The sequence below is a fragment of the Aspergillus luchuensis genome, chromosome 5 (assembly GCF_016861625.1).
Source record: "Aspergillus luchuensis IFO 4308 DNA, chromosome 5, nearly complete sequence".
In the NCBI taxonomy this organism is placed as follows: domain Eukaryota; kingdom Fungi; phylum Ascomycota; class Eurotiomycetes; order Eurotiales; family Aspergillaceae; genus Aspergillus; species Aspergillus luchuensis.
Window position 1 is genome coordinate 4,150,208 of NC_054853.1, and position 15,350 is coordinate 4,165,557.

Sequence of the window (15,350 nt, forward strand, 5' to 3'; positions counted from 1 at the left end):
CAACTGTTCCATTTTCCAGCAATCGTCTGGTTTTAGCCGCCACGCATATTTCCTTAAACTGACTAGGGTGTCTCGACCCAGCTGAGTCCACGGTTGCTCCCGATCTGATCCCCATATCTGAACCACCGATCCTGAGGATTGCACATCAGCCTGCCATCAAAATGTCCGGCTTCCAGTACCAAAAGTGGACGGTGTCTGAGGTATGGTATCTCACGTTTATTTTTGCATGGAGGCGACCGGCCCAAGGAGGTAAGAACTAGGAGGCTGATCCTCACACTGGTTTCTGTATGCAGCCGTATGTCGATGTACCAGGAACCTTATTGGAGGGACCGTTTCACGACAAGACCAGAAATGAGTTCCGCTTTGTCGATATCTGGGAGCAGAAACTATACGTTCTGGACCTGGCCAAAGGCCCCGACTCCCTGAAGATCATGGACACATCTGCGTCAATCGGGTATGTCGCTCCTAGCTAGACTCCTTGGCCCACAGAATAATTACACCGTAAGCGGTGCCCAAAAAGACACTAATATCATACTCCAAACTCTTGTAGAGTAACCGCCAACATTGCGAATGCTGGGGATTCACGCGAAAACCAGATCGTCGTAGCCGCAAAACATGGATTCGCCCTGGTTGACCGCACCACGGGCGCACTGTCCTATATTCAGAAAGTGTGGGACGATCCGGCCAAGGAGCATAGGTAAGTCAAGAATCCAGCTTTCTTGCCATCCTCCTCGTGGGGTCTGACTCATCGGGAACGTCATCAAAACAGAATGCGTTTCAACGATGGGGCCGTCGACAGCCACGGACGCTTCTGGGCTGGAGCCATGAACGATCCTAAGGTGCAGAACCCAGTCAACGAAGGTGTGATATTCAGGCTAGACCCGGACATGAAACTGCACCGCATGGTTGAACAGGTGACGATTCCCAACGGGATTGGCTGGAATCCTGCGGATGACACTATGTACCTGACCGACTCTCCCACCGGCAAGATTTACGCCTTTGATTTCGATGCTGAGACCGGAAACATCAGCAACCGAAGGGTGTTCTTTGACATTGGGGAGCCGAAAGAGCCAGATGGGTTTGCCATCGATGAGGAGGGGTGTATCTGGAGTGCTATTTACGGTGGTGGGAAGGTAATTCGTATCTCGCCGGAGGGCAAGGTCATTGGCGAGATAACTTTTCCCACTCGAAACATTACCTGTCCAGTTTTTGTGGGAACGGAGCTATTCATCACGACCGCCAAGGATGATACCAATGATGACCAGCTTCCGGAATCCGTCCGGTATGGAGGCCGGCTCTATAGAGTCGACGTCGGCATCAAGGGTAAGCCTAAGAATGAGTTTCGACTTGAAGGCAGCCCGCAATAGGTAGTACTCGATAGACTAGCGCAATTAGTTGATTGCTAAAGATAAGCCGATCTGACCGCTTGTCGAACTATCACCTTGAAAGGAATCACCAGTTGGAGCATCTGGGTTGGAGCTGTATGGTCTGTATACCCATCTAGAGAGATCAACATAATCGTGAAAATGAGTCTTTGAGACAGCTGTTCCAACCAAAGTGTAATGTCTGCCCAGAAGAAAATGATGAGTCTGTTAGCCACAGGATTCGCACAGCGCTGAGGTGGAGCAATCAGGTACTTCTGGTTACAGTACAGGGTATGTTGTGAAACATGTCTGCATCGTTGTTACATGTTGTGATAGACATGCTGGAGGTCAGGATTGAAAGTATATTGGCAGCAGTAGATACGTACCCTTGCAGTTGTCGTTCTTTCCGATGAAGAAAGATGAAAGGCTGCCTTGGCCGTGTCGGAACCGGAGGATAAGTGAGAGGTCCGCGGATCGACGAACGGTGGGTGCAGAGGAGTTGGCACTGGGACTTCTGGGAACCGCAAGTCAGCAGACCTGGAAGTGTATGTCTTCTTTCTGCTTTCTGCTTTCTTTTTTCATTTTGTTTTTCATTTTGTTTTTCTCCCCTAATTGTTTTGCTGACTACTCTTCCATATTAACCTTTGTCTTTCCTGCCAATGTTCCTATTAGGATTAGTCTGTCGATTATTATTTGAACTGAAGTATTAAATGTGTACATTGACCATCAATCACAATGGAGAGGTTAAGTAGAGATACAATCCGAAGGTATGATCTGTTGTGGAAGTTGTCACTCGTCTTACCGCTACATTGCATGAGGAAGGTTGTGGGAAAAGTAACCAGAGTCAAGCAAGTCGATAGAACATGAATACACTCGGCAGGTAAAGATGGGCCTAGAATAATGTCAGTGGCTATTACTGGAGTAATGTATAGCCCTGAATGGCAAGGTACATTCTAACATTCTAGCATCTACTTATTGTGACATGACTAGAAGTAAGTTCAGTCATGCATTCACACACAGGTTTTAGTAGGTACAAAGTACGCCCCAGAAAAGGTTGATGCCTGAGGATAAAACAGGCATGCAGGCTGCAGCCAGAAACAAACAAGTGCTCACCCATAATGCCATTCTCCTCCTCCAGCCTACCTTCTTTCCGGGTCCTTTACAATGGCATCCAGCTCACAGGATCTTTAGATCGCATGCAGAGGTTCCTGCCCTATCCGGAGTCTAACTTGATGATCGCTTGACTTCTCCCAGGAAGGTGGGTGACAAGTGTGAAGCATGTTGCATGCATATGCCGCACATATGCGCTACGGCAATACCATCACTTACCCTGGGGCCTGGGATCTAGCCGGAGCTAGCCCTTCCATGTGAACATACCAGTTATTCTGATATCATTGCCGCCTGGCCTGGGGGGTGGATAATAGGTACGTTATTAAGTTATGCAGAGGCGCAGGCAAACGGAGAGACTCGTGGATGGACTGGAGCCACTTGGCTATGTATATGTATTTTACTTTTTCCCCTTATTGTTGTTTTTTTCTTTCTCTCTGCAGGGTAACAGTACTTTTACTGAGTTCCCTGACTGTACACTTACTATACATACATTCAATAAGTACAGATGTAAGTATGCACATCCTTACGTACATGAGAATACCAGCTAAGCGACGCAGGGCCAGCAGTTCGAAAGTACGGAGGGCACAGAGTGGATACCTTCCGATGCGCAGATTTGCTGCCTGCGTACTCCGTGGTTGGGAGATCTGGACCCGTAACCTATGGAGGTAAAACAGTGTCAAGAGAAAATGCGAACAATTTTGAAGTCACGGCGAAAGAAGATAGATAATATTGATAAGTACAGTATGAGATAAGTCTCACTAGGATAACCGTTGACAATTAGCTGAAGACGGCTACAGCGGCACCGAAAAAAGGCGAATCACAACTTGGAGACTGACAGTCCAGCAGGAAGCAAATAATGAGGCAAAGTAGGGTGGGGGGTAGGAAGGAAGGCTTGGTAAGGAGAAAAATGAAATACGAGAAAAATGAAAAATATTGGAGGAAAAAGCAATGAGGAGACAATACCATTCACTGCAGGTTCTGTGGCGATCGAAAAAGGGCTTTGTTATTGCTAGGATCGAATGGCGTCGTGATTGATAAGTTCTCGAAATAATAATCCGTCTTTACCTTCCTCCTTGGGTAAAATACACTTCCTTCGCAGGATTGTGAAGGAAGGCAGGTCAGATGGCCGAGGGTGCCGTGTTCGCAACCTTCTTCTCCCCTTGGTTCGAAAACCAACATTCGAGAATTCAGACCGAAGCCACCTTATTCTTCCAAAACATCCTTTTCCGACGGCTTGCCTCGAAATTCGTCCCTCCCCATGGTCTAAATTGATAACCGTCAATAGCACGCAACCAGGAACCACTCCTCTGGGAAAAGCCCCCTCTCCTCTCCTCCGACTAAAACATGAGCTAACGCACGAACTAATGCAGCTTCTCTCACACTTCGTCCCCATTTCCAATTCCGCCTGCGTCCCCGTGGTCTTCCCCGGCCTAGTGTCTTTTAGTACCACAGAGCGGTGCCGGGTTGGGCCATAATTTAGCCTAGGGCAGGAATAAAGAAAGAAAAAATAAATAAATGAAAATCAACAGTCGCCGGGATTCGCTACCGTGGCAGAATAGGTGACCACTTAGGGACCAATTGAATCCACAAGGATAAAATAATGTCTTTCATTACCAGAGCAAACAATGAACGAAAAGAGGCACACAAATGGGAAGGCGGAGAATGATTCCGATCCCGACCGCTGGCCTGACTGGCATCTGCTATCAGTCTCATCATCCCATGCCATGCCTGGTCCCGTCAAGCCGCCACGATGGATGAATCAAATGAGGACGGAACACCTCGTCTCCACTTCCCGCACATATTAATCAGGTAACGTGTGTACCTCTTCTACCATAGAGAGAAGAGCTAGATAGCAGGTAGCTACTAGCTCTACCGCCAACCTTCCACTAATTCGCATGTAGTTTCGCACGAATTGGCTTACCATATGAAGACCAAGTTGGCGTGACCCGCAGTTGGCTAGAAGAGGCTTCCAGAACCGATGTGCCGCTCGCATAACCAGAAAATTTACCCTATACCGACACGGTGAACATCACCCTTACTCCGCGGCAATACCATCATCGTCCGTCTTTTTCATGACCTAATGACGGGCAGTAGCTATGATTTGTTCAATATTGATAAGGGAGATACAAATGCGATCGAATCTTGTTTGCCGTGGCTAGCGAGGTTACCGCCCGTCCGTGGGGTTTCAGAGCGAACCATCCAGCGTGTGAAATACCCTAGTGACTAACGGAGGCATTGACTACTCCGTAGCCAGGGGGATTCCCAATTCAGCTGGGTGCGCCAGCTAGACGAAGCAACAGTCCCTTTGAGGTAGTACAGAGGGGGGCCCGCCCACTGAAAACGAAGGAAGGGCCACCAATTTTCCTGCTGCTAGCCAATGGCGGCCTTTGGATCGGCTAGATCGCAGAGACATTTCCCAAGCTCACTGCAGGTAATTCGCTACTTTCTGCAGAAGCATGGAGCTCACCGATCCTTACCGACATATGTACTTGACAGATCGACGGACTCTCTTTTCCTACTTTACTCTATTTTCTGTTCCTTTGCCTTATTCCAATGGTCAATATTATCTTATTTTCTTATTTTCTTCGATTTTCTGCCTGACTTCTCCGGTCCCACTTCTCAAGTTCAAAAGTACAAGCATCGTGTCTCAATCTCATGCATGCAGCAGAGATTAGAGATCCGTCCCAACCAATACCCTCTAAACCCCAAAGTATAGGCGATATTATCATAGATAGTACGATGGTCGTGGAATGGTCGAAAGACAAAGCGAAGCAAGTGGGAGCCACCTGACAGTCAAGGACGCGGCAATCCGGACTAGCTCGGCCACCAATAGTTTCAGAATTCAGTGGCCTGGTCCCCATGATGCAAGCTTCGGAGACTCTGTTATATCTTACCAATCCAGCCTGTACGCCCGTCTCTAATAGTAGTTGGCTTCCGCCTGCAGCACCCAAGAGTTCATGCTGGGTTACCCTAGCATTTGAGCTTCACTGCTGGAAAAGAGAGGGTGCTAACTGCACTCGTTGCATATGTTTGGGCTGTGTTACAGCCTGCAAGTGGATATCTCCTTAATCCGGTGACTTTCTAACAACATATACAGTCCGAGAACATTCTTCAAGGCCAAGAAGCTCTACAGCGAAGCAGTTACAATGCAATATAGAGTCTATGAGTGTGCTGCTGATGATTCAAGGTAGGCAAGACACATTTATGTCCCCATGAGGTTTGCGGGATATACAGCAAGTACCATCTATTGCACATTTGCTTCTGAGGTGTTTAGAGAGCGATTGATGCCCGATGACGTAGCTGAAACACCACAGTTTCTCTTTGGCCTTTGGGCCGACCTCGATGGACACCAAAGTCCGAATGAAAACACAAAGCATCCTCCGTGGACCACTTAGATGGCAGTATGATGATGACGAGCCAGTCTCTCCGATGATCTGTCTTCTCTGTTGCCTGCGTGCAACGAAAGGAGATTCTTACAGCCCACAGACCCAGTTTTTAAAGACTCTGCTAAGCCACCAGGAAGGACCCATTAGGTTGAGACTATCGAGGTCACCAAACATGCCTATCAAGACACCCTGTGTTAAGGAAGAGTCGACCTTGAGGTAAGGAAGTAACGGAGATCGAACCCCCGAGGTGTACTGAAGGATGGCAACCTGAGGATTAGAAAGGTGAGAAGTAACGGTGATCAGCAGCTGACATGGGAACGACGACGGTCACCCGTCTGTCATCCACATTTGGGGGGGAAGGAAGGCAAAAGCATGTTGCCCGCATGCATGCAAGACATCGTGATTTGGGCGTCCTGAGTGGGAGAAGCGAGGCCATCTGCCCCATCTGCCGATGCGAACTAGACGAGGGCCTTGTTTTAGCTTCTTAGGAGGAATTGGCACGGCAGCTACTCTGGGGCTAAGGCATCTAGTCTTAGGTAGATAGGCAGGAAAGACCCGTCCGGATAAGCGTCGCCTGAAGGGTGAACGAGGGTCTAAAACAGCCGGCAACACAAAGCCACGACATGGTTTCATTCAGAGTTAGAGCTAGCCAGATGTTTACTTTTCTCTTTTCTTTTCTTTTTCTTTTTCTATTCCGGTTTTTCAGGATTTTCTTTTTCGTTGTAGTTGTCTTTCGTCGAAAATATTTCTTTTCTTTTCCTTTTTTTTATTTTCCTATCTCTACTTTCGGTCAAGACTTCTTCCATTCTGGCTGTTTTTTTTTCACCTTGGGGGTGGATGTTATTCCCTAACCGGTACAAGTCCATTTGTTCGACCCAGCCATGTCACTCGTGCAACAAACTATCTCGTAAGTGGCGATCATTCAACTTAGCTAACATGATATAGTTGAGGCTGTTGGGGCTGCGAGCGACACCCGAAGTCTATCAGTATCGAGATGTGGATTGGCAAGTGAAATCCGTGGAGACGAAATGCGAAGCACCAAAACCTTGAGCAGTGTTAGTCTGAGATCGTCATAAGTAATGGAGGTGAAATCCTTCCGAGAGAAACCGGTGACTTAGTCATACTCCCTCGAGTGGCATGATTTCAGGCTTAGAGGCTCTGTATAGACTACTACCGTCTAGTAGATGGTAGCTATGGAGTCGACGGTTGAATAGTACTATGCTCTGATAGTGAGTTGATGGCAACTTTTAGGCGGTAAGTGCACTCGGGAAGTGAGTGAGTTGCTTTTAGTATGGCGTAAAGAAACGGAAGAAAGATACCTTCAGTATACCTCATAGGTACCGTAAGGAACCCGACATAGCCTGATATCCGGCTGAATCGGTCGGTATCGGTAAAGTACCAAGCAGGTATTTCAGGGCCTCCACTGATCCATAGTGCTGGCGCGCCCAGTTTAAGCGCTCCGGTTCAACCTGCACCTTTTCCCCAGCCCCAAGGCCGGTGTTAGTTGCCTTTAGTGACCTCACTAGCTCTTTTTAGTGGGTTACGTTTGTTGGCCAGGTAGTTAGTTAGTTAGTTAGCAGTTTTTACTGACATACCTGGGATTCTCTCTGTCTGTCTGTCTGCCCAGTAAATCAATGCACGCTTCGCTCGGCCAGCCAGCTGGGGCTGTGAAAGGATCCCGTGGGATCCCTAATCCACTACCCAGAAAACTAATAGCTCCATTCCCGAGGCGGCGCGCTCTCTCGTAGATTTCCTGCTTCGGCAAGTAAAGGAAAGTTCAATCTCCAATATGGCCAACTCACTTGGGAGAGTGGTGGGTGAGTGTGTGTAAGTGGTTTTACTACAAGTAGTCTAGGTATGGAGTCCCCATCCCTATAGCACCCCCCAATTTTTTTTTTGATAGCGCAGTAAGCTAAATGTTATACTTTTTGAGAGATTATTTCCCCCCCATTTTAAATCATATCCACGTTCGTCAGCGATTATTCTGGACAAGATGATGGATGATGATGATGATCCACTACTACTGAGCAAAATAGTAGTGCTAGAGACCCTTTCCTCTTCATGACTAGTTTACCTCCTACCCAACAACTATATTGGGAACAGCTTCCCAGCCCAGCAGTTCCAGTGCAGTGAGATTCCGTCACCCCCGAGTCTCTCTCATTTATGGCGTTGACTTGCCTCCACTAGCCCCTCTCTTCATCTTCTTTCTCTTTTTATTACTATTTAAATTGGTACTTTTGGCCACCGGGTATCATTGTCCAGGTCCTACTACTTAATCTAAAGTATGCAATCTGCATGTATGTCCGTATCACCCTGCTAAGTACGAGTCAGGTCCGAGGTTCGAACTTCTCAACAAGTACGTATTTTGGGTACTAAGACGGCAAGTAGATTAGGTGCTTCGATGGTGGGCGCGATAGATCAATAATAATACAGTTGAGATATTATATATAATAATAATATTATTATTATTATCATCATAATAAATATTATGATCATGAGAATGGGCTGCAGGATAGGTAGTAGGCCCTTCTCTGCCAACCAGGCCTGGGTTAAGCCAGGCTGTCGGGGGGCGGAAGGGGAGGGAAACAAGAGTCTCCACGTATGTATGACTGAGATGTATGTATGTCGAATGTAAGTACCTCTGACCGGAAGGAGGTTATGGCGAGGTACTCGGTATGTATTCATGTATGTAAGCTGTATGTATGTATGTATGTAAGAAGGCACAACACCCATGTCGGTATGGATACTGACCTCGAAACTCTCTTTTTCTACTTTAGTTTATACACTTTGCCATCTTGCTTGCTTGCTTGCTTTCTTTCCCCCCTAAGCATGCTGGTCGTGCTGTGTACTCTCTTGTGTCTTGTTGGGAGTTGGTAACTAGTCTTCCTTTTTTTAGAATTTTTCTAAAATTTTTGTTTTTTTTTCCCTCCTTCTCTTTTTCATTATCTCTCACTGTTGTGACATGCGCGATCCGCCCAATGCAAGTCGGCTTCGGGTCCTTGTCTTAGTTGTCTCCTCTTCCCACGTCTCTGGGTTCAACTCATGGGGTCCCACCCACTCTTGTTTTTTGTCGCCCCCGCCCATCTCATCCCAGCAATCAGTTTTTTTTTTCTTTTTGATCGATTAGGATTTTATTTTATTTTTTTTTTTTCTTTCTTTTCTTATTTCAATTTTTTTTTTTTTTTCTGATTTTTATTATTATTCTGATTTCCGATTAATCCCATCTTTATTTTATTTTATTTTCACTGTCGTTTCGTTTCACACCGCCGAATGATGCTGTCAACAACGGTTCGAGGTTACTTTACGATCGTCTCTGCTCCTACGGGAAAGCCGTCCGCGAGCAATAATAATAATAAAACCATGCCTAGAGAAAATAATCAGAAAAACTAATCCTCATCATAAATCATCATAGTTCCTGGACAGTCTGGCTTGACTTCTTCTTTTCTTGTCCGTTCTTCCAACTGTCACCTCCCCGTCCCTGCTGGCCCTCCATTCTATCCATCTTTCTCCTCTTCTCTTCCTCTTTGCTCTCCCATTCTCCGTATTTATTCGTTTATCGTTATAGATAATTTGTATTTCTTTCATCCTCTGCTGCCCTTTACCTCATTTTAAAAAAAAAAAACATCATCTTACTTCTTGTCGGTGCGATCTGCACGGTTCTTAATCTGCCATACTACCTACGACTACTACATCCGGTATACTGCTGGTCACTATCGTGTAGTACTCACTTCTTTCTTCCTCTGTCTTTTCTGCAACCAACAATACCCTCCTAGTCGGGAACAAGCAGCACCACCGGGTGTATGATATTGGGGTTTCACTTCTTCCCTTGAAGCAACCGGGTTTCTCCCACCTGGTCCTCCTTTTTTTTTTCCCTTGATTTTTATCTCTTGTGGTTCCGTGATTTTCCTTTCACCGTGGCTACCCTCGGGATCAGTGTGTTGGCGAGTCTTCCATACTCCCACCCGGTTCATTCCTCGCAACAATATCATTCGCTGTCAGGCTACCATCTTGCCCAACCCGCCGGCTCCCTCTCTCAGGCAGCTCTTCACGAGTCTCCAGCTCATCTGGAGAGAGAGGGGGCCCAGCAATGCCCTAGGTCGCTCCATCGATCTATCGAAAGAGAATCGGAGCATATGTCGTCCACCTTGACTGGCCCTTCCCCAGGCGATGCACATCCGGCCGAGGATCACAGTACGTTTGGTAGAAAGCGGCCTCGCTCAGACGATGACTCTGCATCTTCCGATGGACCGGACCCTGTGCGTCCCCGGCCTCTTTCCTGGCAACCATCAGCTCCTGTGGAACCTTCCGTGAAATCTACTCAGCTTCGTTCCATCGGCGTGGAGTCGATCTTGAATCCACCGTCAAAAGCAGCAGTCGTTACAGCAGAACCCGGTCGCGAACCATTAGGGTCCCAGGTGCCGACTACTTCATCGTCACCATCCCATGCCCGACTGCCCTCCTCCCCATCAGTCCATCTTCCCTCTCCCTCCGTTCACCCAGCAAAACGCCTCTCTGCGTCTCCCGCTATGAAGCATCATCAGGCCATCGCCCCAGCTTCTCCTTCTGCGCGGTTTGTTTCAACGGGAGGCGGTTACGCCCCGAGACTGGGTGTTTCACAGTCTCCTCTGGCTCACCCATCTCGTCTAGCCTCTTATTCAGCAGCTCCTGGCTCTCCCCTATCCGGTGATCCATATCCTGGACAGTCGGTTTCGACATCTTCGCATCCTGCACCGGCTCCAATCTCCATGCATTCGACTCCAACTTTCCACAGCCGTCGAACAAGCGCCAACCCTACGCCTGCTCCAAGCTCTCAGGAAACAAGCCCTACAACCCCTGTTTCTGCTTACAGTCAGCTCGGGCGGTCATCTCCAGCAGTGTCTGCTGCGCCAATGCAGCAAACTACACCCTCGTTCCTCAATACATCCGCATACGGATCCAGTGAGCCCGCTGCTCGCTTGCCTTCAGTCATGGCAGGACCAAGATCCACAGGGGAAGAAGCGGCTGCTGCGGGAGCCCAGCCAGAGAATCCCCCTTACCCTGGCATGATTCCTTGCATACTAGATTTGAAATCAGGGTCCTCTAGCCAGGCAGAGAAACGGAAGGCGAACAGTGATGCATCGAGGCGGTTCCGGAATCGGAAGAGAAACGAGATGCAGCTGGAGCAGAAGATTGCTGGGCAGCTGGAGGAGATCCAGAAGAAGACTGAAGAGTTGAAGAGGCGGGACGATCAAATCCGATCTCTGATGCAGGAACGGGATTTCTATCGCTCTGAGAGGGATTTTTTCCGCGAACACGTCTCCCGCTTGGTGCCTACAGGTCAGCTTCCGGCCAGGCCAGCATCCCCGCTTACCCTACGACCGCCTTTCGAGTCCACCGCCTCTGAGCGCGAGGCCACATGGCATGCCTCGGAGGCCAGAAAGATGGTCGAGAACACTTCTGGAAGTGGGAAGCTGGCCCCAGCGCCATCTCACCTGATGGCCGGTTCGTCCACTAGGCCGCCCGTGACGTGGTCGGCCACTCCTACTTCGTATCCGGCAGCCCACGTTGAACGAGGTATGCTGCCCGACGACCAGCAAGCAAGATCATTGCCCCAGTTTCCGGGACAATGGGCGCGAAGCTCTTGAATGAGATGAATAGCAAACGTGAACATCGGACGCCTAATCTGGCTTTGACATCTCGAGTATCAGATAACTCTACGATACTTCTGGCGGCTCGCAGGGAGGGCTACTAATGCCAGCGGGACACGCATTCTCGAGATATCTTCATTTCTCATTTTCCCTTTTTTTTTTTTGTCATGTAATCGACCTCCGCGTGCCCTCGCGCATCGGAGACTGAGAGCCGTAAAAGTTCCTAAAAGGCTTGTTTTCTTTCCATATCCTCCGGAGGCTAAGTCATCTTAAGCATTGGGAAAAGCTCTCTGCGCACGATTCGTGTGATCAGCATATGAAATAGGTGTATGGACGGGTGGTATCTTGAAAGGTGGCTTTGTCGTTGCCTCTTGTTGTCTTTTCATGATCGGGTATTAACATGCAACTTGTCTATCTTATACATTTATCGTACACATTTACCTCAGTTATGTCTCTCTGATTTCTTTCCATTCTTGATTAAGTATTGGGTGGCGCTGGGTTTCTCTGCTTCGCTTTGCCATGAGTTAAACGGCCTGCACGGTGGAATTTTGAAGATACTCCTTGCTGCATGCAGCACTGTCAGCAAATGAATTGCTTTGAATGATTTTCTGCTTCTTCTTTTCATATCAGGCTACAGACACTGCCATTATCTGACTTTTAATGAGCGAGGGCGATGTTTATCATTTGGCGTTTTGTTTTAATGATTTCCCCACGTCCTTTCGGGCTTTCGGCACAGCATAATAGATTGTATAGCATAAGCAGGAACGAATCGATGACACATGCATCCGAGAATCTTCAGCCGTGAAAGCATTTATGTAGATCTTTGCTAAGAGAAATGATGGCGGCCTAGGGCATCCAGGCACCCTTTCCCAACGGGGGAACTTCCGTTGTCCACGTGCCCTGGTTCAGCCAATCAAAGCGTCCCACGGCAATGCTGGATCAACGATCAACTTGAATGCAATAAATGAAGATGCAACTAACACCATCTGTTGCCTTTCTCTCGAGAAAGCTCCTCCACTTCTCACACTAGATTTATCCGTTCCTTGTCGACTTCCCGTCCCATTCGGCCTCGTCCACTGAAGATCTATCCCACCATTGCACGTGGGCCACCTTTGTGAGCTTCTAACCTGAACTGGTAGAGTATCACACAACATGCGAAAGTGGGATGAAGGGGTTATATGAGGACCGTCCGGTCCGGCGCGATGGCCGTAGCTGCCAATCGCTGCTGTGCAAGAAATTTCTTCTCATAGGCATCATGGGCGTCTCTGCTGTTCTACTTCCTTTGTATCTCCTAGCTGGGTATGCTAAGCACCGCTATCTAAGTCTGATAAGGACCCTCTTTGCCGAGGGCCCCTGAAGCTCGGACTGTGTGGGACTACTGATCGCTGACAATCTGTGCAGAGTCACCTCCGGACTGGCAGTCCCCGCCTCGAGAAATCAATCCACTTGCGATACGGTCGATCAAGGGTATCAATGCTTCTCCGAGACTTCGCATCTTTGGGGTCAATACGCGCCGTTCTTCTCTCTGGCAAACGAATCGGCCATCTCCCCTGATGTGCCCGCCGGTTGCAGAGTCACTTTCGCTCAGGTCCTCTCCCGTCATGGAGCGCGGTATCCGACCGAGTCCAAGGGCAAGAAATACTCCGCTCTCATTGAGGAGATCCAGCAGAACGTGACCACCTTTGATGGAAAATATGCCTTCCTGAAGACATACAACTACAGCTTGGGTGCAGATGACCTGACTCCCTTCGGAGAGCAGGAGCTAGTCAACTCCGGCATCAAGTTCTACCAGCGATACGAATCGCTCACAAGGAACATCATTCCGTTCATCCGATCCTCTGGCTCCAGCCGCGTGATCGCCTCCGGCGAGAAATTCATTGAGGGCTTCCAGAGCACCAAGCTGAAGGATCCTCGTGCCCAGCCGGGCCAATCGTCGCCCAAGATCGACGTGGTCATTTCCGAGGCCAGCTCATCCAACAACACTCTCGACCCAGGCACCTGCACTGTCTTTGAAGACAGCGAATTGGCCGATACCGTCGAAGCCAATTTCACCGCCACGTTCGCCCCCTCCATTCGTCAACGTCTGGAGAACGACCTGTCTGGCGTGACTCTCACAGACACAGAAGTGACCTACCTCATGGACATGTGCTCCTTCGACACCATCTCCACCAGCACCGTCGACACCAAGCTGTCCCCCTTCTGTGACCTGTTCACCCATGACGAATGGATCCACTACGACTACCTCCAGTCCCTGAAAAAATACTACGGCCATGGCGCAGGTAACCCGCTCGGCCCGACCCAGGGCGTCGGCTACGCTAACGAGCTCATCGCCCGTCTCACCCACTCGCCTGTCCACGATGACACCAGCTCCAACCACACCTTGGACTCGAACCCAGCTACCTTCCCGCTCAACTCTACTCTCTACGCGGACTTTTCCCACGATAACGGCATCATCTCTATCCTCTTTGCTTTGGGTCTGTACAACGGCACTAAGCCGCTGTCTACCACGACCGTGGAGAATATCACCCAGACAGATGGGTTCTCGTCTGCTTGGACGGTTCCGTTTGCTTCGCGTCTGTACGTCGAGATGATGCAGTGCCAGGCCGAGCAGGAGCCGCTGGTCCGTGTCTTGGTTAATGATCGCGTTGTCCCGCTGCATGGGTGTCCAATTGATGCTTTGGGGAGATGTACCCGGGATAGCTTTGTGAGGGGGTTGAGCTTTGCTAGATCTGGGGGTGATTGGGCGGAGTGTTCTGCTTAGCTGAACTACCTTGATGGATGGTATGTATCAATCAGAGTACATATCATTACTTCATGTATGTATTTACGAAGATGTACATATCGAAATATCGATGATGACTACTCCGGTAGATATTTGGTCCCCTTCTATCCTTCGTTCCACAACCATCGCACTCGACGTACAGCATAATACAACTTCAGCATTAACAAACGAACAAATAATATTATACACTCCTCCCCAATGCAATAACAACCGCAATTCATACCTCATATAGATACAATACAATACATCCATCCCTACCCTCAAGTCCACCCATCCCATAATCAAATCCCTACTTACTCCTCCCCCTTCCCAGAACCCACCCCCGAAGGAGTAATAGTAGTAGTAGAAGAAGCAGACGACCTCTCCACCAACCTCTTCGGCCTCTTATCCCCATACGCTATACACACACGAACACACCAAATAGTCAGCATGCACACACAGAAAACAATCAAACAATCAAAAGTAATTAACTAATCAAGAAGAAAATAAGGAAGAAGAAATGTACATACTCCTCTCATACAAACTCCAAGACGTATACATCAAGATGGGTAATCCCACCATTACTGATATCCATCTATGAACCCATCCCCACGTTAGTTAATTACTATACTTATGAGGAAAAGGAAGGAAAGGGAAGGGAAAGAAGTGGATGATGATGGAGGATAATTGCTCACTCACCGTCTCGCAGCAAGTTTATATTCTTTCGTTTGGCGGATATCTTTCACTGCTCCCGCTGGACGTTGTCCACGGGGTGACATTGGTTGGCGGTGATGATGAGGGTCCATGATCACTCTTGGTTTTGGGGGTGGTTGTTGTTGTTGTTGGGTGGGCATTTTTTTTCCTTCCCCTTCACTTGGGGATTATTATTATTTGAGAATGTAATTAGGCTTGTTGGGTGAGTGAGTGATTATTGGGAATGAAGTAGATTTGGATATGAATGATTGATAGGATGGGATGGGATGAATGGATGGATGGAGGCGGAAAAAGTCAGGTGGTTTGAGGTTCGGGTTAATATCTTTGTGCCTGAGGCATCACTCTCCATCTTATGTTGTTTCGTTCTTTCTATACCGATCTACCAGAG

General features: G+C 48.4%; 4 protein-coding genes across 4 annotated transcripts; all 4 read left to right on the forward strand.

Annotated features, from left to right (window-relative positions):
• Window positions 1–161: 161 nt before the first annotated feature.
• On the forward strand, window positions 162–1,367 carry AKAW2_51365S (SMP-30/gluconolactonase/LRE family protein; the record flags this gene model as incomplete). The annotated part of the gene is made up of 4 exons (XM_041691286.1): window positions 162–200; window positions 294–454; window positions 551–697; window positions 770–1,367. The coding sequence occupies 4 exons, from the start codon at window positions 162–164 to the stop codon at window positions 1,365–1,367; spliced, it is 945 nt and encodes a 314-aa protein (XP_041544786.1).
• A 4,253-nt stretch (window positions 1,368–5,620) lies between these two features.
• On the forward strand, window positions 5,621–6,080 carry AKAW2_51366S (uncharacterized protein; the record flags this gene model as incomplete). The annotated part of the gene is made up of 2 exons (XM_041691287.1): window positions 5,621–5,661; window positions 5,789–6,080. The coding sequence occupies 2 exons, from the start codon at window positions 5,621–5,623 to the stop codon at window positions 6,078–6,080; spliced, it is 333 nt and encodes a 110-aa protein (XP_041544787.1).
• A 3,913-nt stretch (window positions 6,081–9,993) lies between these two features.
• AKAW2_51367S (uncharacterized protein) lies at window positions 9,994–11,484 on the forward strand (the record flags this gene model as incomplete). The annotated part of the gene is made up of 1 exon (XM_041691288.1): window positions 9,994–11,484. One exon carries the CDS (start codon window positions 9,994–9,996, stop codon window positions 11,482–11,484), a length of 1,491 nt encoding a protein of 496 aa, XP_041544788.1.
• Window positions 11,485–12,652: 1,168 nt separating this feature from the next.
• AKAW2_51368S (histidine phosphatase family protein) lies at window positions 12,653–14,248 on the forward strand (the record flags this gene model as incomplete). The annotated part of the gene is made up of 2 exons (XM_041691289.1): window positions 12,653–12,786; window positions 12,889–14,248. 2 exons carry the CDS (start codon window positions 12,653–12,655, stop codon window positions 14,246–14,248), a joined length of 1,494 nt encoding a protein of 497 aa, XP_041544789.1.
• Between the last annotated feature and the right edge of the window lie 1,102 nt (window positions 14,249–15,350).